Below are 27,010 nucleotides of genomic sequence, written 5' to 3' on the forward strand. Positions count from 1 at the left end.
CTTATAAAACAAAAACTAAACCGAACTGATCGATTTTTCTTTTAAATTTTAATTTTTTAAGTTATTTTTTTCTATTTTATTGATTTAATTGGTTTTTCAGATCTTTTGCGCACCTCTAGCTGTGGTGGAGGAGGGTTTTTTTTAAAAATATATATTTTTTAAAAAAATGTTTTTTTATTTTTAATATTAATTTATTAAAATTATTAAAAAAAATAAGTTTAACATTTTCAAAACATTTGTAAAAGAAAAACTACTCAGTTCTCACGGATTACATTAATAAACTATACTTTAAAATACATGGAAAAGACACTATTTATTTACTGTATATATAAATTTATTATATTATGAATCACACTGAAGATATAAAATATTTATACTTTGAATGATACTGTAATGTCTAAAAGCGTTGTTCTTGTTGTGTTTTAATAAAAAAAATTATACTGCTAAAATATATATATTATTATTTTTTATGCTAAAAATCACTTAATCTGACTTGACAACAAGACACAACATTATTGGACCTGACTTAACGGTGAGATCTGCTTCCCTGTTACCTTTTTGCGCGAGATGAGGGTTTCTCAGCTATTACATGTCGGTTGTGGGTGTTTCTGTGTTTTTTTGTGCGGCTTCAACTTCTTTACTAATACAACAAATTAACTTGAAAAATTCAAGATTCAAACCATTGATCCATGCAACTCGTTTCATCACACCAGACCATGTTTTTAATGTTTCAGTTATCTCATTCAAATCTATCTTTTATAAATATATATATAGACAACTCTATTATAAAGTAATTAACTTAGATTTGACTAGATGACACATTGATGGATACATGAGCATGATAATAAAAATTACAAGCCACAACATCAAATTCCTAACCCTTGAATTATGGCTGAGTGATTACCATAAACAGCTAAAAAAACAAAAGCAAATACATCTAACTTATTTGTTTGGCAGTCATATCTTATACCTCATATGTAATCAAGAGCAGGTTAATTTATGGGAATTTTACACAAATTTTATTATAGCCCATATGATACCTGCCAAGCTATCTAGGATTCTACAACTAAAAACTGCGAAAATAATACAATGAAGTACACACTAGCTTCATGCCAGTGAGAGTTTACACTGGATTTGTAATGCAAGATCAGAAAAGCTCTTCAACTCCAAGGAGAGAGTTCTGGTATTGTTATTAGAACCAGATTGAAACATCCTGCTGATGCTTTGGCAGAGAATCCATTCCCAGTCCTTGCAGATCCTCTTTGTACTCGAAAGAGGACAAATCGAGGGGGGAGCTGAACATCAAGTTGAAGCTGCTGTTGTTTTGGCTGGTCTCAAATGGAGAATTCAAAGGCTTAAACCTGTCAAACTGGCCGCCTTCCTGCGAAAACAATTGATGGTTAGAGTTGATGTTGGACTCTTTGAAGACATTTCCATCGATCACATTGCCTTGACTTCGGAAGTGATTGCCCTGTTGGTGTTGGATTTTTGGCTGGAAGACATTGTGATTGTCCTGTTGATGTTGGATTTTCGGCTGGAAAACATGGTGACCTCCTGTAACCAGATTGTTAACAGGATTTGTGTTCTTGTTGCCTTGGATATTAGTGTCGTAGATTGACATGAGCTCGCTGATCATCTTTTGACCATCTTCTGGAACTCCTGATAAATCAAAGGAAGGGGGGGCAGGGTTCACCAAGGGAGCAGCTGGCTTGGATTGTGCAGATGGCTGAGGAAAGATTACAGGCTTGACTTCATTAATGTGAAAATTTGATCGTCCAAATTCTAATGAAGTGCTTCTGAAGGGGCAGTTCAGTTGATGATTGTCCCTAGAAACCCTGTCGGGGAAACCCAGTCGAATTTGACTGTAAGGACATTGAACTGCCTCACATGTGTAGATTCTCTGATCCACCATCATGTTTATATCACTGGATGGCTTTCTCTTTTGAATAAAATCCATGCTGGAGATAACTTCTCCCTTAATTGGATATGGCTGTTGTCGAAGAGGCAGCCGTTCTCTCATTCTTTCCATCCCTAAATTAGAATAGGTGACAGTCTCAGGTTTGCACTCTTGCCCGTCAAAATCTGGCTCATCTTCAGCTCCTTCAACATCATACTCACTGCAATCATTAATGACTAAAGATCCACTCCCTGCAGATGATGACAATGGCAGGCAGGAATCAGGGTAGAGCTCACGAGCCAATGACTCCTCTTGGTTGATAATTGCAAGCCAAGTAGCACTTTCCTTGGCTGTCATCTTGTCCTGCAAGCACTTGGACTGTCTCACAAGCTTGCGGATCTTGGCAATATCAGGAGACATATGCTTAATCACTGCTGTGAGAACACCCACCTTCCATGCCTTCTTCAAGTCATGAGGCTTCTTGTATGGTGGAGGGCCTTGGTCCTCAGGCAACCCCAATTGAGGCCACCATTTTTCGTTTCCAGAAGGCCACCATGGTGGAGAAACACCTTTCTCTAATGGAAACCGCCTCTGGGGAGGGTCACAATGCTGCATCAGCGCGGACAAGAGTGAACCCAGGGTGGTATCTTGAAGCTCCTGCAAGGTGTGTGGAGTTGGACCAATTGGATTACTACCCTCGTTCTTCCCTGGGATTGAATTATCCGCTTGGTACTTTGTTATGGCAGCCGGACCATTTCGATCAAACCTGACTTTGTCCTTCCACCATTCTCGAAGATTATCCGAAGCCCCAGTCACTGGCTTTCCCTTCTCCGTTATAATCCCATAAACAAAACCTTGAGCTTTACAAACCTCCATCATCTTCAACATGTACTTCAAGATCCCATCTTGTGCCCTCGACATCTTCTTCCTCCTGGCCTGCTCCTGGGACTGACGCTGCTTAGCAATATCAATCCCCTCCTTACTTTTGGTCTGTTCTTTTAGCCTTTTGAGACGCATTTTGTCCCTCCACATCCTTCGCTCAAGCTCATCAACATCAATCTCCTCATCACTATAGTCATCATCCACAGTAGCCTCTGGTTCAGCTTGCGGAGCAGCCACATCTCCTTCCACAAGTGGAGCACAAAAGAAATCTATGTCACCGCAAAACCCCATCTCATCAAACATCGACATCTTTCACAGATCAAAACCCCCCCAATTGACTAGAATTTGTAAGCAGCTCAAATTGATTCAAATCACCAAACTTTAATTGCTCAAACTACTCTTCACCAAACTTCGACTCCTGATGAAACCTGTAAAATATTAGTAAAAATTACAATATTAGAAACACTGCTCAACTTATAATTTCCAAATATATTAGAAACACTGCTCAACATATAATTTCCAAATAGATAAGGCGTGCATAACCATCAAACACGATTCAATAATCCACCTTTCCATTTACTGATGCAATCAAGATCCCTCACATCAATCACTCGTTCTTTATTGTTCACAATATCTTATTAAAAAAGATACAAAGTCTATAGAACCATAAACTACTTCATATTGAAAGAAGTAAGCGGATCAATAAGCATGAAAAGATTTACTTGATTTAATATTGAAGGAAAAAAGAGATGAATCATGATCAAATCAGAGTTACTTGATTTAATATTGAAGGAAAAAAAGTAGACTTTAAATCAATTGATCTTATCAGCTAGCCCATATTTAACTTGACTGTCCAGATCTCACCTTCTATAAAGATTGAGGAAGAAAAGAAAAAAACTGATCAGTCATAGAAATTCCAATCCTCCTTCCAAATAATATGGCAAAAGCCCTCAAATAATATCAAACACCTTGGATCTAACACAATCAAAAACCCATATCCCAAAACTAAAACTAGACCCACAAAAATTCAAGAACCCACACCCAATATTCAAGCTTTAGAGATCCACCAACTAGAAACAGCATACACAGCACACAAGAACACGGACCCATATCAGCAAAACCAAAAACACAGCTCACTAGCTCAGGGTGGAAGAAAGGGGAAAAAAATGTGAAGAAAGTTTACCAGGAAACACCGAAGTAGAAGTCTTTGGCACTGGTTAGAGAGAGAGTTAGTTACAGGTCAATCCTGCAACAAGGACTATCTTTTCCTTAGTTTTTGAGAGAGAGGAAAGAAGGGCATATAATATTCCAACTAGGGGTATATATTATTGTCCTCCAGAATAAACTATGTGATAAAAGAGGAGTCTTGATGACTGTGAAACTAGTGGGGTGATGATGGTGGGGTTAAAGAAAGTGAAAGCAAAGAACTTTAACAAGAACCCTTGAAAGTAAGAGGAAGGAGATGGGAAATGGGAGGAAAGGACGGTGAAGGGTGAAGGGTGAAGGGTCAAGTTTTCAAGCTGAGGAGGTTAAGCCAATCCAATCCAAAACATTGAAACTTGAAAGTGCTGGTTTATGTAAGAGACAAGGGGGAGAGAGGGGGGGAGATTGTAATAATATACTGGAGATACGTGTGGGGGCAAGTCTTGTCTTGATTTGATGATCCCTATGTACCATGTATCTCTTTAAAGCTAACTGACTTTCCTCACCAACAAAGGCTTACAGCTACAGTTTTTTTTTTTTTTTAATATAATATTATAATATTTTTTTATTTTTAAAAACTTATTTTTAATATAAATATATTAAAATAATTTAAAAAACACCAATTTTTTTTAATAATAATTTGTGGGATGCACGACACCTTATTTATTTTTATATTTTAAAAAATATTTTTTTAAAAAAATTATTATTTTTATTTTAAATTAATATATTTTTTAATATTTTTAAATTATTTTAATATATTGATATCAAAAATAAAAAAATTTTAAAAATATTTATTTTAATATATTTTTAAATAAAAATCACTTTAAAAATTAACTAAATTTCTCTGAAAGCTCCTAATCAGGTTTTTTCCGGCGATTCATGAGCTAACTTTACATTTTCTATTTTCAACTCATTTCCCAAAAATGTTCTACTAGTAAATTTTATCAAGGCGCGGTGAGATTTGATGAGTTTTTTTAATGCTACACACTGCATATTAAAAATTAACGTTTTGTTGTTGTTTTTTCTTACAGGCTTCTTCAAAAAAACTCAACCACAATTTCAATCCAAACATTAAAATTGTATTTGAAATTACAATGTAAAGTGTTTTTTTTATTTATAAATATATTAAAATAATAAAAAATAATCCCACCAAGACGACTCCTAGTCACAGGGAATCTTCCCATTAAATTATCACCATTCGTTGATAAATGATTTTTATTTTTGTGTTACAGGTGAGAATCTTGTGATTCTGATTTTTCATAATGAAAATTTCTATCATTCTAAATACTTTGGTATTTTAAAATAATTATATAGATAGAATTATTGCAGAAAAATTCCTAATTCATATTTATCATCTCATCCCACAGCTACAATCTAATCTAGAATTTCTCGGTTAAAGTAAATTAGTTTTGTATATTATTATTTGAGCTAGTTTTTTTTTATTAATATAAATATTTGAATAATTTTATATATACTGATGATTTTTAAAAAATAAATTTAAAATCTTACTAGTTAAATTATATCCTTTTAAAATTAATAAATATTTTATTACATAAATTAGTGATGTGCTATGAGATAAAATTGTAGGGGTAGATTATGTGCCCCCAGATGGATAATCAACGAGAGAAATCTGCAAGGGCTTGGATTATGACATCATCCTCGCAGGAAAAACTCCATCAATTCTCCTTCAGTACAAGTGCATGTTTTTTTTTTTTTTTTTTTTGTATATATTTTTTTTTTATCAAAGTGCAAGTCTGTTAGTGTAATACATTATTTTTTAAAATATATATCAATATTTTTTTAATATTAATATATCAAAATCATAAAAAAAACTAAAGAAATATATCAAAGCAACCACATTTTAAAGCACATTTAAATATATTTAGAAGACACTAAACCTTTTCAGCAAGTTATTTAAAAATATACTAATTTATTTCTCAATGTTATGTAGTATGTTGGAGTATTTTTTTTAAAATGTAAAAAAATTAATTCATGTTACAAGTAATTATTTGTTATCATTATTAAATTAAATTTAACAAGTTAATTTTAAAATTTTATGACCTGATCTGACTATTCTCCTAATTATGTTTAAAAATCAAATAACACGTGAGTTATTTCAATGTGATTTAGTCAATTTGATTGGTTTAAAAACAATTTAAAAACATGATTTTACTTTTTTTAAAAAAAAAAAAAAGAAGAAAAAATTGTATTTTGTCTCCTCCTACAATGATTTACTACTCAATCTCATGTAATTAGGTTACAAAATGATTAGAAAAAAAGAGAGTTTAAATATGAAATAAAAAAAAAAAAAACAAAAAATGAGAAAAAAAGGAAATAGCTTCACTGTTTACATTAAAATGTTTTCAGTTATTTTAGCATAGAAAGTAAGTGATATATTCCGGTCTGAGAAAACTAGTTTGAATGTTTTTATGCAATCTTGAAAAAAGGTGAATCAATGTAGTTCTATTTTTCAGGTTTTTTTTAACACATTCCTGTGCAATAATATTGTCTGTAATTTTACAAATTAAGACTATTTCATTTCTCTTTATTCAATATTAATTTTGTCACTATCTATGCAAAATTCTGATGTGTTTTATATATGGGAATAATGATGTATTAAACAATGTTGACAAAAAACAAATCTTCCATTAAACTGAGTAAAAAAACCAGAAATGAAAATCCAATGCTACGTATCCTTAAGGGAAGAGAGTGGCTCTTTCAGGAGTTTGATAAATGGTATTTTTCAAAGTAATTTTTGTTTAAAAATATATTAAAATAATATTATTTTATTTTTTAAAATTTAATTTTAATATTAAAACAATCCAGAAATATATAAAAAAAAAGCTTTTCAGAAACGCGGTTCCATTACACTCCTAAATAAAACTTGGTGTCCATATTTAATGGCAGTTATGGTATCTAAAATCCAATTATGTCCTCTAGGAATCCGATTCTGGTTTCATAGATTTTGGGACACAAAATAATCAATGATTTTAATAATCGTAATCTCTTCATGGCATCAAGTAGTGAAGTTCGCTAATAGATCCCAGGAAACGTGGGGGTGTGGTGTTTCTAAACTGGCATGATTTTATTTTTTTTGGCATATTGAGATTAAATCCATTTTTTACTAGGTCTAGTTAAGTTATTATTACGTATTTAAAAAAAAAATAAAAAAATTCCCTGCAGCCCCTTAGACTTGAATTAAAAAATGATAACGAGAACCAAAATTACTCGCCACCTGACCCATGCAAAAGGATGGAAATGGAATGAAAGTTAGGGTCAAGGATGAAAGGTGGGAATATAGATGAAAAATTGATGTGATTTCATTCTCACGGTATTAGAGAGAAGTGGGAATAAAAACAAGGAATGCTAATGAATTTAATTTCAAAATATCATATATTCTACGACTATAACCACTACCACAACCACCATGCTCGCTGCCGCCAGCAGTGATGATGGCTGTGATATTAATTTGCAATTGAAAGAGATGTAGAGCCATGTCTTTTAATATAATTTTTACCCAACACCTTAAGTTCATGCAACCCTTGTCTTCTTAGTTTGCAATTTAATATAAATAAAATCTTTTGTTACTTGAAAATACATTGAAATATATATATATATTACACCAATATATCAAAACAATATAAATACATAAAAAAATTAAAATTTTTGCAAGACGCTTGTGGAAATACAAAAGAAACATATTCCCTGCATCTCTCTTCACTATCTCTATAATAAATCATTTCCTGATTGATCTGAATAGATAGATGGCATAGAAGTAGCCATTTTGAAGTCCGGGGGAATCCATTAATTGCATAGCTGACCTTTTGCTGCTGATTGTGAGACAATGGAGATTCTCTTTTGATCATCAGAAAGTCTTCGCTATCCCCTCCCCTCAGGAAAAGAAGACCAGTTCTTTGCATCTATCCTTCCAAACAAAAATGTTTTTCATACAAAGGAAACTTTACCGTGTAGTTAAATATAAGAAATAAGACTAAACACCTGTTTTCATATTTAGAGTCGGGTCGAAAAAATGAAATTGTTTAACAAAGGCAACCGATGTTTGCACATCGTCTAGTATATTCAGGAGGCTATTTTTGTCGTGACCACTCTGCAGCCTTGCCTGAAAAATAAAAGCAACGGTGGATTCTTCGACTGAAGCTTGATGAAAACCAGCATTGTTTCGCATTCAGTCAAACATGTTGGGAAGGGGCCGTGCAGCCATAAAAGCATCCACAACCTGAAACAAGGAAACAACCAGAAAGATGGATATCAGGATCTATTTTACTCCAATTTCTTGAGATTTTCAGCAACTATTACGATCATAGATCCACCACATCCAAGTGCAATTAAGATGGAATACAGTAGTAATCTGCATTGCATAAATTTATAGAGGGATGCCAAAGGCTTACTTCGTCAGTCACACTGGCTCGAGCTGCACGATGTCTTTCTACTATCTCAGACAAAACCGAGCCAAGGCGACCCTTCACTTCTCCTGTTAGCATACGTCCTGCAGCATACTCCTAAACAAGGATACTTGTGCATTAGAAAAAAGAAGCTGATCAAGTATTCTTTTTTGTTTGCTTACTAACATTGGGGAATGTGCCAGATTCTGAATAAATACCAAATATCTTAACAGAGGATCAGTCAAATCAACCAAAAAGAAGAAATCTCACCTTCTTAATGTGTTCAAGCTCAGCATCATCCTCAAGGAAAAAGTTCAGGTATTTGACTGAAATATCTACCTGAATAATTTCAAAACGGAAAATATGTTTGTCATCACTTTCCATGCCACGAGAAATCAAGCATTCAAAAATAAACCAGAATAACAATATGAAATTCTATCATTGGCAAAGCAAGCATGAATTCTATATTTATGAATTTTATCTAAGAACAGTTCTTCCAAGTTTTGGCACAAATAAATTGTCTCTGAAAGCGTTTGCTACCTCAAGATTTGCTCCAAGTTGTCTGTGTTTCTCTACAGAATCTTGCCCACCAGAGAACGCATACTTGTTGATCTGTTTCCATTAAGCAAACTTACCATTAGTAAAAAGATTATATTCGAGCACAGCACTAAATACACCATGCTATTCATCACATTGACCTAATCTTCATATTTCTAAATTCTAAGTAATGCAGACCTCTAAGGTCCAAGTCCAGTCTTAATTTTAAAATCAAGTACCTTTCAATGGTGATTAGCTACAAGAGTCTTGGCACTGGTTCAGATTTCAAATGTTAAAATGAGAAGGAGGTTGTGCATAACTACATAATTAAATAACTTTGAATCATACAGCAAATCAAGTGGATTTTTTTGTGCACCAGAAAAGTTGGCAGATCAACAGTCTAATCCACTTGGTATGTTAACAGGACACCATGGGCACACACAAGCATGCAAGGAGCAATATGTCCTTTCCAAGGCCATACCTTACTCTTAATGACTTTAGCCGAATCAGTCACATAGATGGCAGAATTTGGATCACTAGCAGACATTTTTCCTGTCTCCCCCTGCATGACATTCAGGAAAAGATGATCAGTCATGATATTGCCAGCAACAAATCATAAGCTATGTGCCTGTGTAATTCTCAGAAAATACAAAGGCAGATAACTTCAAAAGTGTAGTATCAATGCCAGGATCGGAACAGAGTTTCAGTAATCATTCCACTACTAAAGCTTATTTCTTCTAATCTTTCAAGAAAAGCACATTAATATCTTAAAATACGCTAAAGCAAAAAGCACTTGAGAAAATCTTTTTTTTTTCCCATTATAAAAGCCTTCTAGACAAAATCTTGGAAAAAATATAGCATGAAAATCCCTCACTGCAAATCATAACCATCACGTTACTATACCAGAAAATATTAATACTATTCTGTACATAGTTATTCAAAACAAACAGCCCATGTTATTCAGCCTCCCGGATTGAAAAAAGCATTTTATCAATAGGTATAGGCATCTGTATTTTGTGCATTTCCTGCATATTCTCGTTTAGTTTCTTGATTTGCATCAAGGCATGTGCTAAATATTCCTCTCAAGCATCAGAAATGCTAAATCCTTCCTGAAACAGTATTTGAGAAGAGCAAGATCCAAGTATGATAACAAAGTTTCCTTTAATCTAATGGGATGACGCACCCTTCAAATGTGCTATGCATCATTTTCTTGGTTTTTTTATATTTGCCACTTCAAATGAGCCATTTAATTAAATCAAATAGACATTTTCATAGGTAATTCCTCTATACACGTCAGCAAAGCATGTCCTTGCAAGGCTATTAACCTACTTCCCGTTCATTTTTCAGTTGTCATGTCTTAAGTTAAACTTAGAGAAAGTGCTAGTAGTAGTAGAGACAACAAAAATAGCAGCAGCACAACAAATAAGAACTTCATAAATGCGTTTTACAATCGCATGTTAGTTTTTATTAGAACACAAGTAATGTCATTTTCAAAGATAAAAATACCTGCAGCGCAGGAAAGAACGTTGACTCGATCAATGAAGGTTTGTGATATCCTATCCGAGGAGCAGCATCCCGCGTCATTCTGAAATATGGATCCTGAACAAATGACAAAAGGAAGACAGTGAGAACAGAAGCAAGTGCATAACACGCATGTGTAGATATTCTCACAACAGGCACAATAATCATCCAAATGGTCTGATTATCAAACTAAGATTCAGAAAACTTCCTGAAGAATGAAAATAGCACCAGATTATGAGAATATCAAGACTTCTACATGGCAGCTTTCTACCAATGCCAATATACCATCTATATGGAGCAACCCAAAAACAGCAAGCAGCATGTAATTTTTCACATTCAAAGAGTTACAAGTACAATATCTACAAAGCAGTCCATGCACATTGATTAGATTGAAAAGTATATTCAAATTGAACAGAAACCTTCAACATTGAGAGAGTTTGACCTGATCAATTGCACAAGGTATTAGGCAACGGAGGTCGTCTTTTCCCGAGAAAAGGTGTGGGAATGAACTGGGAAATGATGGAACTGCCTACACCAACACAAAATGAAATATATTGGATCACTTCCTTGGGTACCCCATTCATTTCAGAAAACTGATAAAAAGCAATTATCAAAATATGGAGTTTTGTGGAGGTCCAGCATCATAAATTCCCATCACCACAGACATGTGCATACTTGTCATATAACATCAGTGGAAAGCAGCACAAAACTAACCTGCACGGGCGGAAAACTGATTTTCCCAATATGATCTTCACCTGAGAAACCAAAAATACCCTGGACCTGCACAGCAACAGAAAAATTTAAAACTAGTGCAATCATCTGAAAACAGAGGAATTCAAAACAACACAAGTATCTCAATAAGGACACATTACACATGAATAAATAAAATATATACAAAAGAAGGGGGGGGATAGAGAGGAAAATATCCACCTTATTCAATGTGACACACTTTGCAACCTTCACCATGTTCTTGTAGAATGCACTTCAAGTAAAAACAGATAGTCAGCACAGCAAAAATTAACAAAGGACATGCTTCAATTGATATCAATGACAAACCAAATACTGCACAGTACATCAAAAAACCATCCAACGAGCAGAAAATACAATATCAGCATTGCCACATTCAATCACAAATGCTAACCATACTATAACAGACCAATCATGTACATATCTCCATGACGGAGCATTCACATTGTCGCCTAAGCACTTCCTTACATCAACTTTTCAGATTTATTCTTCAAATTGAAGTTAATAAGCTTGTGACTTACCCACCAACATAATCGAAATCCGAGAAAATAAAAGTCCGCGTGATATCAAACCCACAAGCAATAATATCCTTAGCATTCTCACGTGCAAGCCTCTGACTTTCCTCCACGGTTAAATTCTTCCACATACATTTCTCATCATCAGTCAACTGTATCACAAGCGGAACCCTAAACACATCTTGCAAATACCTAAACACCAACAAAGACACAAACTTTATCAAGTTTAAAGCAAACCAAAGAGCAACTAACTAATTAATCAACCAATTCATCACTTACTTAGTGAACATAAACGGAACGAGATGCCCTAGATGCAATGCTTCAGAAGAAGGACCACGGCCGGTGTAAAGGTAGAATTTTTTACCCTTTTCATAGGAGTCGAGGATTTCGTTGAAGTCACGGTGGGCGAAGAAGACGCCACGGCGGAGGAAGACGTGAGGAGGGCGACCGGTGAGGCGGTGGACACGGTGAATTAGTGTTTGGTCGAGTCTTTGACAGCCGAATTTGTCGATAAGTTTGTCGTAATCAATCTTGCCGCCGTCTTTGGCGGCGACTTCCCATGGGTTGACTATTTGGTCCTCTTCTTCTGCTGGTTGGTTTTGAGTCTCTCTCTTCTCCTCCTCCATTGTAGCGTGCTGAGAGACACAGAAGAGGCGCCGACGGTATGTTGGTGGTGGTGGCAGCAGTGAGTGCGATGAGACTAGGACTGCTAATTTGGCAAAACCCAAGTTTAAGAAGTGAAATATTGATATTGTTGTCCCTGTATTTGTAATGAAATAACTAACTGATCCTTTTAGTTTAAATATTTCACATTGAATTCGTGTACTTTTTTGGGTCTCTAAACTATTTGATTTTTTTCCACTATCACTGTACTTATCGTCATGAAAAGTGTAATTTATAAGTCTCAGATTCGACTCGAATTCAGATATGATTTAAAGCTTGGGTTGGGTTGCTGGTTTATGAAATTAATTTTTGAAACAACAAATTAACCTTGATTTATTTTAAAATGAATATATTTTCAATAAAAAAAACACTTAAAGTTAATGCATGGATTAGTTATAGATTAATTAGATAAATGTTCAAAATAGTTTTTTAAAACACCTAACCCAATCAAAGTTTTAGATTAGTGAGTTAACAGATTAATATATTTTAATAACCATAATTTAATAATAAGTTTAACAATATTTTTTTTTTAAATAAATTTCTGGAAAACAAAGAAAAAGAAAATAATGACTAAACCCGGTCCGGCCCGGCCTAACTAATCTGATCCTCGAAAATCGAAAACGCCACTGCCGGGCAGTGAGATTTTACACCGTATGTTTCGCGTTCCGGCAGCCGTACAAGGTCTTATGCGACGGCACATTTATTCACCACTTAATAGCTAATAACATTGCTCCTGCTGATACAGCTATATCTAGTATTCCTTGTGGCCCTGTCAAGCTCTTCACTACCAGGTTTCCTCTCCTTTGCTTTTCTTTGAGTTTATATTCAAAGACAGGAAAAAAGATTGGATTTTTATTTTCGTTGTTGTTTTTTTCGGGGTTGTAGGTGAGTTTTAGCAGAGCTGAAAAGACTTGGGAAATCTTATACTGAATCTCTTCAGGCAGCTAACAGGCTTATGATTGCAAGGTGGGTTCTCTTTTTTCTTTTTGTGTCTGTTAAAGGTTTTATCTTTGTGGGTTTTTTTTGTTGTTGAACTTGGTGGATTTGTAGATTTCTGAAATATTAATCCTTTTTTCTCCTGTGTTTGATATAATTATGGAGTTCAATTTCAATGGCAGGCGTGATCATGAACAAATGAAGAGTGCAGAGGGTTGCATTGCGGAGATTTTTGGAGAATATAACCCTGAACACTTCCTTGGTACCCAGGACACTGACATGCGGAAGAAGTTCCAGGAGGTTAGTTTTTTTTTTTTTTTTTTTTCAATTCATTTAAATTCTTTTACTCTATTTTGATGGTTAATGAATTGTGTATCCCTTTAATTGTGGTGGGACTGGATAGTTGCTAACAATGTGATATGCTTATTTGTCAATAGTTTATGAATTGTGTAGTCTGGAGCTATGTTTTCTTATATGTTGCATTAAAATTTGATAAATTGCTAAATACTACTCACAGCAGAATTGTTTCAAACCGAGGACATATTTTCTGAAGAATTAGAATTTCAGTCAGTTAATCATATCATGGTTCAATGTTCCACTTTACATGTTTGAAGTTGGGATATCTGAAACATTACCTGTCATCAGATCTTAACCTGTAGCATGGTTTTGATTGCCACCTAGATGAAAATCCTTTTTGGAAAGATTATAAGATTGCTCTGGTAAAATTGCGACTGATCCCTGTAATTGTTCTAATAGATTGGCAGCTTAACTTCTGCTGTTTTCAATTGACCAGCTATCATATTGGAACAGGTCCACGCAGTAGCCAGGTTAGCTGGTGAAAATAATTGGTAAATATGCAGTGATGCAGCACTACTCCTACTCAGAATAGTTGACCAGAAATAATTATCTGCCTATTAACAACACCGATAAATTAACTGTTCTGCAGGTCCCCGGTGTCCCTCTCATATTTGGTCTGAGAAATGCCCTCTTTCTTGAGCCACCATCTGCATTTCAGCAGCAGCTTGGCAAAAATTCTGAAGCACAGTCACATATGTCCGAATTTGAAGCTATGTTCTTAAAAAAGAGGACTAAGAACTTGTTGGAAATTCAGGAAACTGGGGGTTCTTCTGATGAAAAGAGATCCAAAAATGAAAATTTGGAAATAGAGCCTAAGAGATATACTGCAAGAAAGGGAATGAATGTCAAGGATAGACCTCAAATCAAGAAAAAGAAAGCTAAGGTATGTTGCCCCCTTCAAGCTTGTTTATTATCAACATCTCTAATCCATAAGAAGAACTGCTTGAAGGGGTCTATAGGTATTATGTTCGCTATTTTATTAGGGTATATGCACATCTATAACCAGTAAGGAACAACATCTTGAAGGGATCTATTATGTTGTTTGTGTTATTCTCCACCATGATCACTGGGGAGTATCTGGCTCTTCTTTTCTAATTTTTTGTTTCCAATGTCTACTTTACTGGTTAAAGCATGAATGGAATCATTAAAGCATCTCCCTATCAATATGCATTCCCAGGCACAGTCTATGTCCCTGCTTGCTACCATTACTTCCAATGAGAAAAATCTATGTTAGTTAGGCTCAAGCCTTATGTAATAACAATACAAAATGGATGGACATCCTCTAAAAATCTTAAAAGTCCATAACTAGGATGACATTATGTTTACATGAAGCTGGGGCTAACTTTTTTCCTTTTCCTGTGGGGAGGGGGGGGGGGTAGTTGTTGGGGTGCTAAGGGACCGAGATTTTTTCGTTTTTTTTTCTTATATGATGTTTGATAGTATTTATTTGATTTATAACTTTAAGGTGGATGCTTCTAGCAATATGGTTTTTTACGCGCTAAGCAGCAGCATGGCAAACTTGTTTTTGAACATCACAGTATAGTAAACTGAATCATTTAAACATTAATTTGATTGACAAGAAAAGTAAGTGATAGAATGCTGTTGTTCACATTCCAAGTACTTTCAGGAGGAACGTCTTTGCTCACTTGATTAACTTTTTGTCATACTTTCCAGGTTCCAAATCCACTTTCAGTCCAGAAGAAAAAGAATTGTCGAAACTCGAATTCCATTTCAGGGAAGGTTTGTGACAGTTTATTTTTGAATGCTTTTAGACTTCCTGCTGGATCTTAAGTTTAAGTAATGATGGAAATTACTCGCTGCTCGATTGCAGCATCTTATGGACTAGAGAAATATGGTTTATAATTGTATCTTTGATGCTTTTAAATCCATTGCTATCTTTAAAATCAGAATTGGATTCTGTCCTGTTTAACATGGATGGCACTTATTACTGTCTATTTTGCTTGTCACTGTTGATTGAGGCAAAGAATAGCGCTGCTGGATATTGCGTCCTCCCTGTCATTTGCTATTTGCATATTTATAGTTGCAAGAAGTGTTGCATTCCCCGAGAGTATTACTAGTTCTAGAACTTTGAGGTGGTTGAAAAATTGTTAGCTAAAATCTTTGTGCTCCCATGAGCCAAAATAAGTGGTATGATTTATCAGTGTTGTCGAAGCCAAAAGACGCTAAAAGGCACCAAGCCTGTAAAATGCACATGCCTAGGTGCTCGCCCGAATGAACCAAGGCGATATTCTATAGATTAAAAGATATATATGTATGGTATTATATTTATTATTTTATATTATATAAATCTAAAATATATATCTTTCTAATTAAGATTAGATCATTAGAAAATAAAATAAAAATATAAAATACCCTAACATAGTCGTAATAAAGTTATTATCAAAAACTTTCACATGCCTATACTTGTGTTGTTGTTCTCTAACTTTGTTCAACGCAAAAGTGTGGCTCATGTTTTCTTCATCAAGTGTCCTTCCTTACGTATGCCTCTCATTTTAATGATTTTTTTGTTTATTCTTTTATCCTAATCTTTGTTTTTTACAAAAATACCCCTGAGTTGTTTCTTTTGGTAGATTAAAAAAAAAAGGACAAATAGGTTAAAATATAAATCATTTTTTTTAAAAAAAAAAAATCCAACAAAAAAAGAAGTATTTCAGTGAGGCATTCGCTTTAACGCTTGGTGCCCACTCACGAGGCACTCGCCTAGGTAGTGTTTCATTGAGATTCATCACCCAAGGCTAATAAAGGCGTTGTGGCCTCGCTTTGCCTTGCCTAGAGTGCTCAAGCGAGTGCCTCAATGCCTCTTATGCTTTTAGAATGTTTGTTAATGTTGTCTTCATGTTCAGTGTCTAAAATTTTAAGGATGGGATATTTATTATGGATTTTGTATTTTAGTTAACCTGAAGCAAACTTAGTCTCTTTGTGATTTTGTCCATTTCTTTCCTTTTGATTTTAGGGTTTTCTTTTGTGCAAAAGAATATGAGTGAGGAACATGAAGACCAAGAACAAATGTTGTTTTTAGAGGAGGGAAAGAAGAAAAAGTTAAAGAAAGAAGCAAAAAAGGCTTGGAAGCGTGGTGTTCGTTACACAAGTAGAGTTCCTCCTGGTATGGACCATGTTAAGCTTTGTCAACTTCTTAATCAGTATGGTGAAATTCAATGAATTTACCTTGCTCCTCAATATACAATATCTAATACTTCCTTCTTTTGTGTTTATATTTAAAAATAAGGGGGGAAAGGGGTTTTCAATTTTATTGAGAAATTTTTGTTGCGTGTTTACAGATAGTTCTTCTATTGATCAAGTGAATGATAATAATAAGAGTAGAAAAGGAGGTGATGGAGCTAAAGCTAAAAGGTACTCTGAAGGGTATTTTTCATACATTTTTTTTGGTGTTAATAACGTGAACATATATTTGCATCGTGTTGTTTATTATGTAAGTGCTTTGTTTTTTGTGTTTTTCAGGTGGGTTGAGTTTGCTAGTAAAAATAATGCTAAAAGGGTTGCTAATTTGCTAAATGGTGAACAAATAGATAATTTATAATTCAATTTTTTTATGTACCTTTTGTTTTCTTGAGTTGAATGAGAATTTTTAGTTTGTTCAGTAGAGAAACCATCAAGGAAACATGTCGAGTTCTTGTTCTTTGTATAGATTTTTTTTTTGTTGATTTTACCTATTCTTTGTCATATCTTTTTTTTCTTAAAAAAAAGTGTTAGCTTTTGTGTGCTGGGATTGCTTTGTAAATAAATTACTTTTTTTTTCCTCCAACTATTCTTTAATTTCTTCGTTGTCTTCTCGTTTTTTTAGGTGGGAAGAAGTGGTCACAGTTCTATTATGATCATTGGAATATCAAGTATCTATGTAAATTCAAATGGGATAATCTTACGGACAAAATTGGTATATCACTCATTTCTGTTGTGCTCTATCGTATCATGTTTTACAGTTTATTAAGTGTCTAAATTATAGTGCTTTAAATGCAGCTTACAAGAAAGCTATTCGAGAACAAAAATTAGCGTTAGAAATTTCTGCTGCAAAGAGGGAGCATCTATCTCAAAAAAGAAGGTAAACAGCATCAATAAAGTTGACCTGTCTTGTGCTTTAAGCTCTATTGAAGAACGAATGAAGAAGGTAAACAGCATCTATAACTTCTCACTGTTACAGACTTTTTTTTCCTGGAACTACCATCTATGGTGCTGTTATAAGATACTTTGGCATTGTTAAATTCATCAATTTGATGCACCTGTTTAAGGAATTAAACTTGGCTTTTCCTCTGTGTCAGGACTACAATACTCAAGTTCCTTATAGGCCAGTTTAAGTATGTTTGGCACAATAGTTGGGCAGTATGGCTAGCTTAGAATCAGTTGAAGCCAGATATTTTCATTGTGAATCTGAAATTTGTTTGTTGGTAATTGAAACTCGCAATTAAATGATTTTTTTTTTGCTCATTTAGAGAGGCAAGTAAATCATTTTGATGTCTCATCGAACAGGCTCCTTTTGTTTTGTAAGAGTTAGCCTCCTTGCCTCAGTAGCATGACACTTTCATGATGAGTTATGGTATGGACACAGCTGAGACACGATGCCATGCGTCAACTCCTTCTATATGGTTGAAATTAATTATGTCATTGAAATTTGATTAAAAAAAGGTAATTCTCTTCAATTAGACGGAAGAAATAAGAGGAATAGGAATAGGAATACGAGGATTGAGTGGGTACTGTTGTCAGAGGGTGGTGATCATACATATGTTTGTGTTTTATTTACGTGATGTTTTCAAATCTGTATTTCACATCCATAGGTGTTGAACATGCATTAGAATATGCTGCTTACGTGATCATCTATTATGAATTCCCCAATGAACATTTATCAGATACTCTCTGTTATTGTAATCCTTTTTATGCTGCTTATGTGATAATTATTATTAAATCCTCAGTGAATACTTAACAAATCTACTTTGTCATAGTTCCTTATGTCAGTAAATGTCAAAACGAGTCATCTTTTCATTTAATTGGACATGGCAAGCTCTGATGGGTAAGCCAGGAACCATAAGATTTTGAGGGAACTTGAAAATGTAGGTTCTTTAGAGGCATGTGCTTGATTGGGTTTGAGGGCAGCATGCCGTCAATTTGCAACTGATAAAGATGTAGCACATGTATTATATGCGTCTGTGTGAACATGAAACATATTTTCTCAAATTTTGCCAGATAATAGTTATTTCCTATTTTGATCGACTTGGATATATAACACTCCTTGTGTCAAATATATATATATATATATATAAAAAATTCTCTTAGTTTTGAATGGTCTTGTTTTTTGTTGGAATTTTTTTTGTACATGCTGATGCTTTGATACCTTTAACTATTTAGCAAGTACCGTGAATTTCATGCATCCTGTTTTGTTTAGTAGGTCTTTCTTGTAATGTAAATTAATGGATCCACCACCATGTGCATCTTGGGACTTTCTCTCCCTTTTTTTATGGCATGGCATCATATATTCTTCAACCTCCTTCACATGATCGGTTTCCTTTTCTATTTATAGAAGCAAAAGGCCCAACAAGAATCTGGAGGTGAACTTTCTGTTGCCCCACAGAAACCAACGGTTTTCCGACAATTCCCAAAAAAAAACTAATTGCTGAAAGAGAGAGAAGCAAACCTCAACTCTCTAAAGATGTCCTGGAAGGAATGAGTCATTATTTGTAAGTAACTTCCATCACCTAATCTATTCCTTGGATCTAAGTTTTCTGCTGTATGCAGGTTTTTGGTTATTCATAGTGATGGGTTGCGAGCATGTCACTTTATGTTCAAGACGAGGAGCTTATGTGATAACATTTATTGCTTTGCTCTCCCATATGCATTTAGATGCGTGCACAGCTCACAATTTTGATACTGTTCTTAACATTTGATGATTTGATCAAAATGAAGTAACTCATCAACAATAGTCTTGTAAGATCATATGGGCTATTTTACAACCATCTATCCATTTTAAGATCATTATTTTGCTCATGGAGTGCCTGCCGGTGCTGTGCTGTTTCAGCCTTTACAGGGCAACCAGTCTTTTGCAAATTTGGATGCAAGGTATTGGTGATAAGGCAGCGTGCCGTCGGTGAATAGATGATTCCCCCGAACCAGGCTGCAATCATCTACACGTTCAATTGCATTAGTTGCTTGGTTCTGAATCTATTTTAGGTCAAGGATCTCTCTCTAGCGTATGCTGACCGAATGGAGGAAGCCCCATGTCTCATAGCATCTTTGTAAATCTAAAGGAGAAGAGTCACTCCGGTCCATGTTTGTACAATTGTACCCATAATTGGATTCAAATACCTTTGACCCCAAATGCACCGAGGCATGCCAGATGCTTTGGTATTGAGAGAAATTTACCCTTTACATTCCCGAACTATTTTTCTAGATCAATAGCAGTTGAAGCAACGATTCACTTCCGTAATTGGCCGATTTTCCAAGAGATGATAAAAGGCAGCTCATGAACGTTTGCCGGGGCTCATATCTTCGCAGCGGGGCTAGGTTTAAATAAAGAAATAAATAAGAAGGGATCTCATTTCCTTGAAGCTCGGACAATGAGACCAGATGTGGCTGGACAGTATTTGGAAACGCTGTCGGGATAGTTGCAGACCCTCTGGTGATGGAACACATCGAGGCTGTGTCTAGAATGGAACTACCATATCTGACACCATCCTGACCTTAACTGAGAGCTCTTATAGCGGCCGCAAGTCTGTAGACATGTATGGTTTACCTGCATGTGCCTCGTCAACAACTTTTCATTAAAAAAATAGAGCAGTTGTTTTCATAAGCACATCGGTAGATGATTCCAGCTGAACTTTCAATACTGTACAAGCTGGAGTCATGAATCTCCAATAAATAAAACATTACGTTCCAGAAAAGCTATGAAGAAACGTGCGGGCTTTCGTGCATGTATCGAGCAAATCGAGAGGGTTTGTGCCAGGGTTTCCGGTGGCAAGCTTTAAAAGCATATTTGTCGATTGTTTTTTTATCAAAATACATATTAATAATATTTTTTTATTTTTAAAAATTATTTTTAATATTACTAATTTACTATATCAAAACGATCCAAAAAATACAAACGTATTAAATTTTAACAAAAAAAAAACTTTTAAATTTTTTTAAAAACGTAATTTCAACCACTTTCCCAAACGCTACCTCGAATAACTGAAACAATTTAGTTGATTGTACCAAAAGCCAAAGAGAGTGAATTGATCCCAGGCACATCCTTTTGTGGCAGATTAACAGATAAGAACTGAATTAACGCTCCCCCTTCCGCATCCATGAGATAAAAAAGAGCATCATACATGGGGCTGGCCTTCCGTTTTAGGTGGAGTCATGCATTATGGAAACGATAATGAACACGTCCTAAATACCAAATTAACGACGTGCAAATTCACGCTTCAGTGTTGATCAAGCAACTTTACAGCAAACGAACTTCAATCCCTATCATTAAAATCAATTAACTTCAGGTAACTGATGTTGGATCTATACATTAAATGGTCGTCTGCAGTCAAATGAAAGTTTTAAGCATATATTCATCAGAGGGATCCGGACAATGGACATTGCACAACAAGAACAAATAAACAGGTTCTATCTGTGTTTCAATTAGCTGCAGCACCCCCCTCTTTGAGCAACAGTTCCATCCCTTGCACCTGATGCACCTTGGGGGCGCCCATATCCAACCTTGATCCCTGAAGACTGCATTTGTAACAACAAAGGTATCAACAGAACAAACATCAACTTGTACTGAAACGATAAATGGATGATTCCAGAAAGTATCACCTATTCCAAACACTGCCTATTAAATGATTACCTCATTGGATACATCAAACACACCTTCCTGGATATTCTGAAGGATTTTTCCAGCGGTCCCTATGAAGGCCTGTGATAAATTATTATAACAATATTAGTTGGTATGCTTTTAAGTTGGAGGCGGGGGATGCGAGGAACTAAAGACCTAACAAAATTGAGGCCCGGATTAGGATACATAACCTCCTCAACATTTTGAGCTGTTCTTGCAGATGCCTCCAAGAACAGAAGTCCATTTTCTTTGGCAAACTGTTCCCCTTCCTCTTTGCTAACAGCCCTACGATGAGCAAGATCACACTTGTTCCCAATAAGCATAATTGACATGTTGGGATTTGCATGCTGCCGAGCATCCTCCAGCCAGCTTGCTAGGTGATTAAACGTCTCTCTCCTGCAAAAGTTCCAATATTCAGTTGAGCTAAAGTTATAAATGCTATACTAGAAAATAGATTTGAAGAGTAACAAATAAAATATAGGAGCAAACAGGCAGTCTCAAAAGTTCAAATACAGTGCATCCCTCTAACTGCTAGTATAAATACATTCAGTTTTGCAAAAATAGGGAAAAATTTGGAGGGTAACTAATCAAGCATCCCAGACCCTAATGTTAGAATAACAAGAAATTGATTCTTTGGACTACAGAAACGTGTAGGATTATACACTAGGGTAGATGCCTAACTCAAAACAGTTAAAACTCCACAAGAATAGGTAAACAACATGGTGCAGCTTGACCTCTTCGAACACATACTTTACCAAGCATAATCAAATACTATTTGATTATCATCCCTATAGCTTCAGTCTTCACTTACTGAAAACAAGTTTCAAGACTATACAAGATAATTTTACCACAAACACACAAAAAACTCTATGCTCAAAGAAGAAAGTGATCACCCACAAAAATCATAAAACTTATGGATCTCACATCCCAGTTCTTTGTTCTAGTAGAAAAGAAAGTCACCAAAATGAACCATGCACACACAAATACAGGTTGTTAAGAGACAAAATTGCTGCTGTTATATGCACACACTGACCTGGTAATGTCATAAACCAGAAGTGCTCCGGCTGCTCCTCTGTAGTAAGATCTAGTGATCGACCTGAAGGACTCTTGCCCAGCCTAAAACATGAACCAAACACGGTCCTTGCTCAGGAACACAGACAATTGATTTTTATTTATAAAGTGTATCAAATGTAGGAGTTCGCAAGTAGCAGAAGGAACAATTTCAGCAACTAAGTATGAGCAAAATATCAGATAATAATAAATAAATTGCAAAAGCCAAAAATATATCCAAAAGTAATAAAAACCCATCAATATTTTTAAGCAGAATTAATATTCTTTTGTTAATAAAAAATTAGTTAATCAGCAAATAAATAACTAATTCAGGGAAATCAACAGAAGGCCGCCATAATCAAGCGAACTTGAAACTCTTGTTATTAAACAAATTTATCAAGTAAATAAAAGGAAAAAAACGTACGGTGTCCCAAATTTGAAGCTTAATAGGGCGGGTATCGATGGTGACCATGCGAGCTCCGAATTCAACGCCGATGGTGAGATCATGAACAGGCTGGAACCTTTTGTCAGTAAATTGCAAGAGCAGGCATGACTTCCCTACGCCTATAATTCAAATCCCAATTAAAATTAAAACGAGAAAACAAACAAAGAAAAAGCAAGTAGAGGAGGAAGAGGGACCAACCCGTATCACCGATGATTATGTACTTGAAGAGGTAATCGTAAGACATTGTCGTCTCTATCTTCTGTCTGGAAAAAAGAGTTTTATTGCAGAATTGAAACACAGAGTCTCAAGTAACCTAAATTGATTGATTAAGTAATAATAATGGGTAAGAAAACAAAAGAGAGGGTGTCGCTTTATTATGTATGAATCACCGACACGTGTCTTTTTGCTTTTGTTTACCTATCGTCGCCACCCTTTTCTTCATCCTCAATTAATCTCTCATCTTTTTACTTGTAGTTATCGTTTAATAATTATATAATAATCATTCTAAAAAAAAATATAGTAATACAAATTACTAAATATCAATTAAAGTCCTTAAGAAAAGTAAATTTTTAAACTAAATTTAATTGCACAATAATTTTTTTTAATAAGTGATATTTTAATACACCAATACTAATTTATGAAACAAAGTGGCAACAAAAATTCAATAAACACATAATAAATGGGAAAAAAATACAGATAAAGACAAAATTTGAAAGAAAAAAAAAAACTGACAATAACTTACAATTCTCTTCTTTCTTCCTCCGTCCTATGTTAAGGACGCATAGTAAAATCTTGATCAACCCCACGTCTAACCCAGGATCCAATTAATTTCAAATCTGAATTGATTTAAGTTAAAAAAATAAATAACAGAATTCACCGGATTTGGCTATTTTAAAACCCTAGTTAATTAGCGACCGTTTGAATTAAGTAAAACTCGGTAATGCAGGCGGAAGTTAAAAACAACAATAAATACGGAATCATGATCTCGCCATGCTCATACGGTCCTAGCATACCTGAAGATGATCCCAGAACCCAGATGGTTGCTAGTTTCTAGCGCTTACGAGCCGAGGCTGCGCCCAAGATCTGGACCAGGAACTGGACCTGCAAGACAGCAGGCAGAATATCAAAACTGATACGTCCCCTGCTGGGCTTTTTGTGTTGAATATTTCGGCCTTTTAAATGGACATATATGCGTGGCTTGCATTAGAGAGTGTCCATGCAAGGTTACATGGATTATCATGTGCCCATGCCCATTTAGGGAGCCTGACAGTTTTGATGCTCAGCAACATGTAGAGTGTCCATAGATTTTTAATTTTTTTTTCAAAATAAACTAAGTTTGTAATTTTCTTTCTGCGAGGTTCAATTTAACTTGCCTCTATTATATATCATAATAATTTGATATCTATAATTAAACTAAATTTAGGTTGCTTGTGATTAATCATCAATAACATAACAATTAATTACTAGCAGATAATAAACAAATATCTTAGTTATCAGAATGAGATGTGACTTTCTCTTCTTAATATTGTAACATGTGAAAATATATTAATTTGGTATAATAGAAAAGTTAGGGTTTCTTTTGCTGACTTACACCGTTTAACATTATAATTTTTTTTTTTTTAATCAAACCAAAGAGAAAATATCATTTCATTAATTAAATAACTTATATTTTTTATACCATATCTCAAATTTTATCTAGCTGAGATGTAAAAACTATTATAACATCAAACACACACAATAGTAAATACTTTAGTAAGATATTTCTCGATAACAAAAAAAAAAAAAATCAATCACTATTATTTGAGAGTAATCAAATATCATTAGTGTTTGGAAGTGCAATAACTTTTATTTTTAAGTGCATTTTAAAATTATATTTAATTTTAAAAGATATTAAATTAATATTTTTTAGTGTCTTTTTAATAATTATGATGTACTGCTGTAAAAAAAATAAAATAAAATTATTTTAATTTTTTTTTTTTTTGCAAAAACCATTATTGATGTTTCATAAGAAAATCAAGCTTTTTTTGGATTTCCTAAGAAATCTTCCATTTTCTTATCCAACATTATTGATTGTTCCCATCTTTCTCGTTCTTAACCATTTCAATTTTCAATGTAATGCATGGATTTGATTAATGGCGTGGATAGTCAAGGCTGGTATGTTGCTGTTTTTTTTTTTTTCCCAGTCTGGTCTATGTTTCTCAATGGATGCTGATGTATGCATTAATGTATTTGAGAAGTTTGCGACGAAGTTACTTGTGTGGTAGGAAGTTTTATTCTCATCACTGTCTTGTTATTGTCATCATGCAATTTGATTATCAGTCAATGATTCTTGGATTGCAACAATGGCTACCTTGGCATTAGTTTCGAAGGTAAAAGGCCTAAAAGGCACCGAACCTGTAAAATATTCGAGGTGCTCGCCGACGATATGCTATATATTAAAAATATCTTTTAATAATGTATTAGCATTTTGAAGTATCACATCCACTGTGCTCTCATAATAAAACATGCAGACCCCATTACTTTCCTGTAACGCAGTTGGGATTAGCAGGTGGCTTCATGATATCATGATAATCTCCTGGGAAATCCTCAGGCGGCTTTGTCTTGTCATCAAACGCATTTTCTATATTAATATCCAACGCTGATGCTAAATGAGAAGCCAAACCGGAAAGATGATACTTTTTTGGCTTTTTATTCCAGTTTTACACCCTTCATCGGAAAAGCTACATAAAATGAAAAAAAATAAAATTGTCATTTCTCCTAAAAAAAACGTCATTCCTACATGTATTGAAAAAAAGCCAAAACCCATCTGACACGAAAAAACAAGAGCAGAGAGCAACGATTTTCTTTTAATCTTTTAGCACATGTATCTAGCCGTTGCTCCAAAGCTCTATGTTAAAATATAACCGGTTAATGGAGCCCGACTGGCAGGTAATGTGAGGGAAATATTATTAACAGACCACTGACATTGATGATCTTGTTTTGAGTGTTTAGTAGGACAATCCTACGGTGGTAAGTTGGTGGGGGGATTTGGGGATTCTTTTATCATCCATGGCCTTGATTTTGCTAGAGGATGCTTTGCCGTGAGCATAAATATTCCTTTCTGATCATCTAGTTTCAGAAGGAGGTGGAGAGGGTGGCCATTGTGATTCAGAGTTATTTTTATATATTATGGACCAAAAGAAAAACAGTGTAGGTTATCTCTTCATCTCTTAACAGATCAGAAGGAGTGATGTACTTAATCTGTCAACTATGAACCTATAATCGAAGGTTTCTCCAGGGTTAATAGCACAATAGCTATGAGTGTTCAACATTCAACTACGTAGACTAAAAGTTTAGTTGCGACAATTAATGGCGAACAAAAATTAGAAATCGGTAAGTATTTTCCTATCAATTTAATAATTAGCTATCTGGACAATTTCATGGGCACACCCTCAAATTAGCACAGTACTGTATATATCGATGATGATCTCAAGATTTAAACCCAGAAAGTTAAGAGTAAGCGAATTAATCTCTTGGATCACTAGGATTAGCCCTCGAGGTTAATTAATTAAGAAGGTGAGATTGATAAACCTGTCCGATTCCATGCCGGTGAATGACAACTCCCTCGGTGTGAAGCATTTTTCAGTTATTATTTGATTTAATTGGAAATTAGAATGTATTTATTAATGGAACGATATTAATTTAGAGCTTTTAATATAATATAAAAATATTAATTTTCGTTTACATGCATCAGTAGAATATAGTTAACCTTCTTTTCTGAAATGATTTAGAGTTTTCCTAGTTTTCTAAAATATTAACATCAAATTAGCCTAGATTTGTATACAGAGATGTACTCATAACCTTTTAATTCAGAGTTTTCTTTATAGTTTATAGCTATAATTTTGAGGTTTGGGAAATCCCAGCACTAAGCCGGCCATACACACATTGTAATTTAGCTTGAAATTTTTAGGTCATATTTCACCAAATGGTAAAAATTGTGAATATGCATTAAGCTTTCGAAGAGAGACGAAAAAAGAAGAAGTAGAA

General features: G+C 34.6%; 4 protein-coding genes across 13 annotated transcripts; 1 reads left to right on the top strand and 3 right to left on the bottom strand.

Moving 5' to 3' along the window:
* Window positions 1-783: 783 nt before the first annotated feature.
* LOC118032386 (protein ETHYLENE INSENSITIVE 3) lies at window positions 784-4,366 on the bottom strand. 2 transcript variants are annotated; one of them, XM_035037088.2, is made up of 2 exons: window positions 3,963-4,366; window positions 784-3,207 (listed from the first exon to the last, which is right to left on the bottom strand). In XM_035037088.2, exon 2 carries the CDS (start codon window positions 3,086-3,088, stop codon window positions 1,193-1,195), a length of 1,896 nt encoding a protein of 631 aa, XP_034892979.1. In that variant the 5' UTR covers window positions 3,089-3,207; window positions 3,963-4,366; the 3' UTR covers window positions 784-1,192. The 2 variants fall into 2 exon arrangements, with proteins under 2 accessions (XP_034892979.1, XP_034892980.1); XM_035037089.2 differs by lacking the exon at window positions 3,963-4,366 and adding an exon at window positions 3,644-3,919.
* A 3,244-nt stretch (window positions 4,367-7,610) lies between these two features.
* On the bottom strand, window positions 7,611-12,535 carry LOC118032385 (tryptophan--tRNA ligase, cytoplasmic). Its single transcript, XM_035037087.2, has 11 exons — window positions 11,985-12,535; window positions 11,712-11,897; window positions 11,374-11,425; window positions 11,158-11,223; window positions 10,886-10,972; window positions 10,429-10,521; window positions 9,404-9,484; window positions 8,926-8,997; window positions 8,656-8,724; window positions 8,392-8,502; window positions 7,611-8,219 (listed from the first exon to the last, which is right to left on the bottom strand). Exons 1-11 carry the CDS (start codon window positions 12,329-12,331, stop codon window positions 8,169-8,171), a joined length of 1,215 nt encoding a protein of 404 aa, XP_034892978.1. The 5' UTR covers window positions 12,332-12,535; the 3' UTR covers window positions 7,611-8,168.
* Window positions 12,536-12,897: 362 nt separating this feature from the next.
* LOC118032384 (uncharacterized) lies at window positions 12,898-20,004 on the top strand. Of its 8 annotated transcripts, XM_073411364.1 has the most exons (13): window positions 12,898-13,159; window positions 13,254-13,334; window positions 13,487-13,604; window positions 14,251-14,544; window positions 15,336-15,401; window positions 16,656-16,785; window positions 16,961-17,033; window positions 17,142-17,197; window positions 17,485-17,574; window positions 17,658-17,805; window positions 17,957-18,082; window positions 18,165-18,320; window positions 19,210-20,004. In XM_073411364.1, the coding sequence occupies exons 2-10, from the start codon at window positions 13,324-13,326 to the stop codon at window positions 17,741-17,743; spliced, it is 924 nt and encodes a 307-aa protein (XP_073267465.1). In that variant the 5' UTR covers window positions 12,898-13,159; window positions 13,254-13,323; the 3' UTR covers window positions 17,744-17,805; window positions 17,957-18,082; window positions 18,165-18,320; window positions 19,210-20,004. The 8 variants fall into 8 exon arrangements, with proteins under 8 accessions (XP_073267465.1, XP_073267463.1, XP_073267467.1 ...); XM_073411362.1 differs by lacking the exon at window positions 18,165-18,320; XM_073411361.1 differs by lacking the exons at window positions 17,957-18,082; window positions 18,165-18,320 and having other exon boundaries at window positions 12,901-13,159; window positions 19,210-19,613; window positions 19,705-20,004.
* Window positions 20,005-21,058: 1,054 nt separating this feature from the next.
* Window positions 21,059-24,016, bottom strand: LOC118032383 (ras-related protein RABB1b). Of its 2 annotated transcripts, none has more exons than XM_073411299.1 (7): window positions 23,998-24,016; window positions 23,183-23,247; window positions 22,964-23,103; window positions 22,523-22,605; window positions 21,681-21,885; window positions 21,502-21,570; window positions 21,059-21,386 (listed from the first exon to the last, which is right to left on the bottom strand). In XM_073411299.1, the coding sequence occupies exons 2-7, from the start codon at window positions 23,226-23,228 to the stop codon at window positions 21,294-21,296; spliced, it is 636 nt and encodes a 211-aa protein (XP_073267400.1). In that variant the 5' UTR covers window positions 23,229-23,247; window positions 23,998-24,016; the 3' UTR covers window positions 21,059-21,293. The 2 variants fall into 2 exon arrangements, with proteins under 2 accessions (XP_073267400.1, XP_034892976.1); XM_035037085.2 differs by lacking the exon at window positions 23,998-24,016 and adding an exon at window positions 23,727-23,809.
* Window positions 24,017-27,010: the final 2,994 nt, after the last annotated feature.

This window comes from Populus alba, chromosome 9 (genome assembly GCF_005239225.2).
Source record: "Populus alba chromosome 9, ASM523922v2, whole genome shotgun sequence".
Taxonomy (NCBI): domain Eukaryota; kingdom Viridiplantae; phylum Streptophyta; class Magnoliopsida; order Malpighiales; family Salicaceae; genus Populus; species Populus alba.

What these genes read in the sequence shown, in the direction of transcription:
- LOC118032386 (XM_035037088.2), bottom strand. Translation starts at nt 3,088, where the DNA reads ATGTCGATGTTTGATGAGATGGGGTTTTGCGGTGACATAGATTTCTTT.
- LOC118032385 (XM_035037087.2), bottom strand. Translation starts at nt 12,331, where the DNA reads ATGGAGGAGGAGAAGAGAGAGACTCAAAACCAACCAGCAGAAGAAGAG. An exon ending in GATTTCGATTATGTTGGTGG is followed by an intron (nt 11,426 to 11,711) that starts GTAAGTCACAAG and finishes TTTTACTTGAAG; the next exon opens with TGCATTCTACAAGAACATGG. An exon ending in AGTGTGTCACATTGAATAAG is followed by an intron (nt 11,224 to 11,373) that starts GTGGATATTTTC and finishes GTTGCTGTGCAG; the next exon opens with GTCCAGGGTATTTTTGGTTT.
- LOC118032384 (XM_073411364.1), top strand. An exon ending in CACAAGTAGAGTTCCTCCTG is followed by an intron (nt 16,786 to 16,960) that starts GTATGGACCATG and finishes GCGTGTTTACAG; the next exon opens with ATAGTTCTTCTATTGATCAA. An exon ending in GATGGAGCTAAAGCTAAAAG is followed by an intron (nt 17,034 to 17,141) that starts GTACTCTGAAGG and finishes TGTGTTTTTCAG; the next exon opens with GTGGGTTGAGTTTGCTAGTA.
- LOC118032383 (XM_073411299.1), bottom strand. Translation starts at nt 23,228, where the DNA reads ATGTCTTACGATTACCTCTTCAAGTACATAATCATCGGTGATACGG. An exon ending in CTGGTTTATGACATTACCAG is followed by an intron (nt 21,886 to 22,522) that starts GTCAGTGTGTGC and finishes GAACTTTTGCAG; the next exon opens with GAGAGAGACGTTTAATCACC. An exon ending in TGTTTGATGTATCCAATGAG is followed by an intron (nt 21,387 to 21,501) that starts GTAATCATTTAA and finishes TTACAAATGCAG; the next exon opens with TCTTCAGGGATCAAGGTTGG.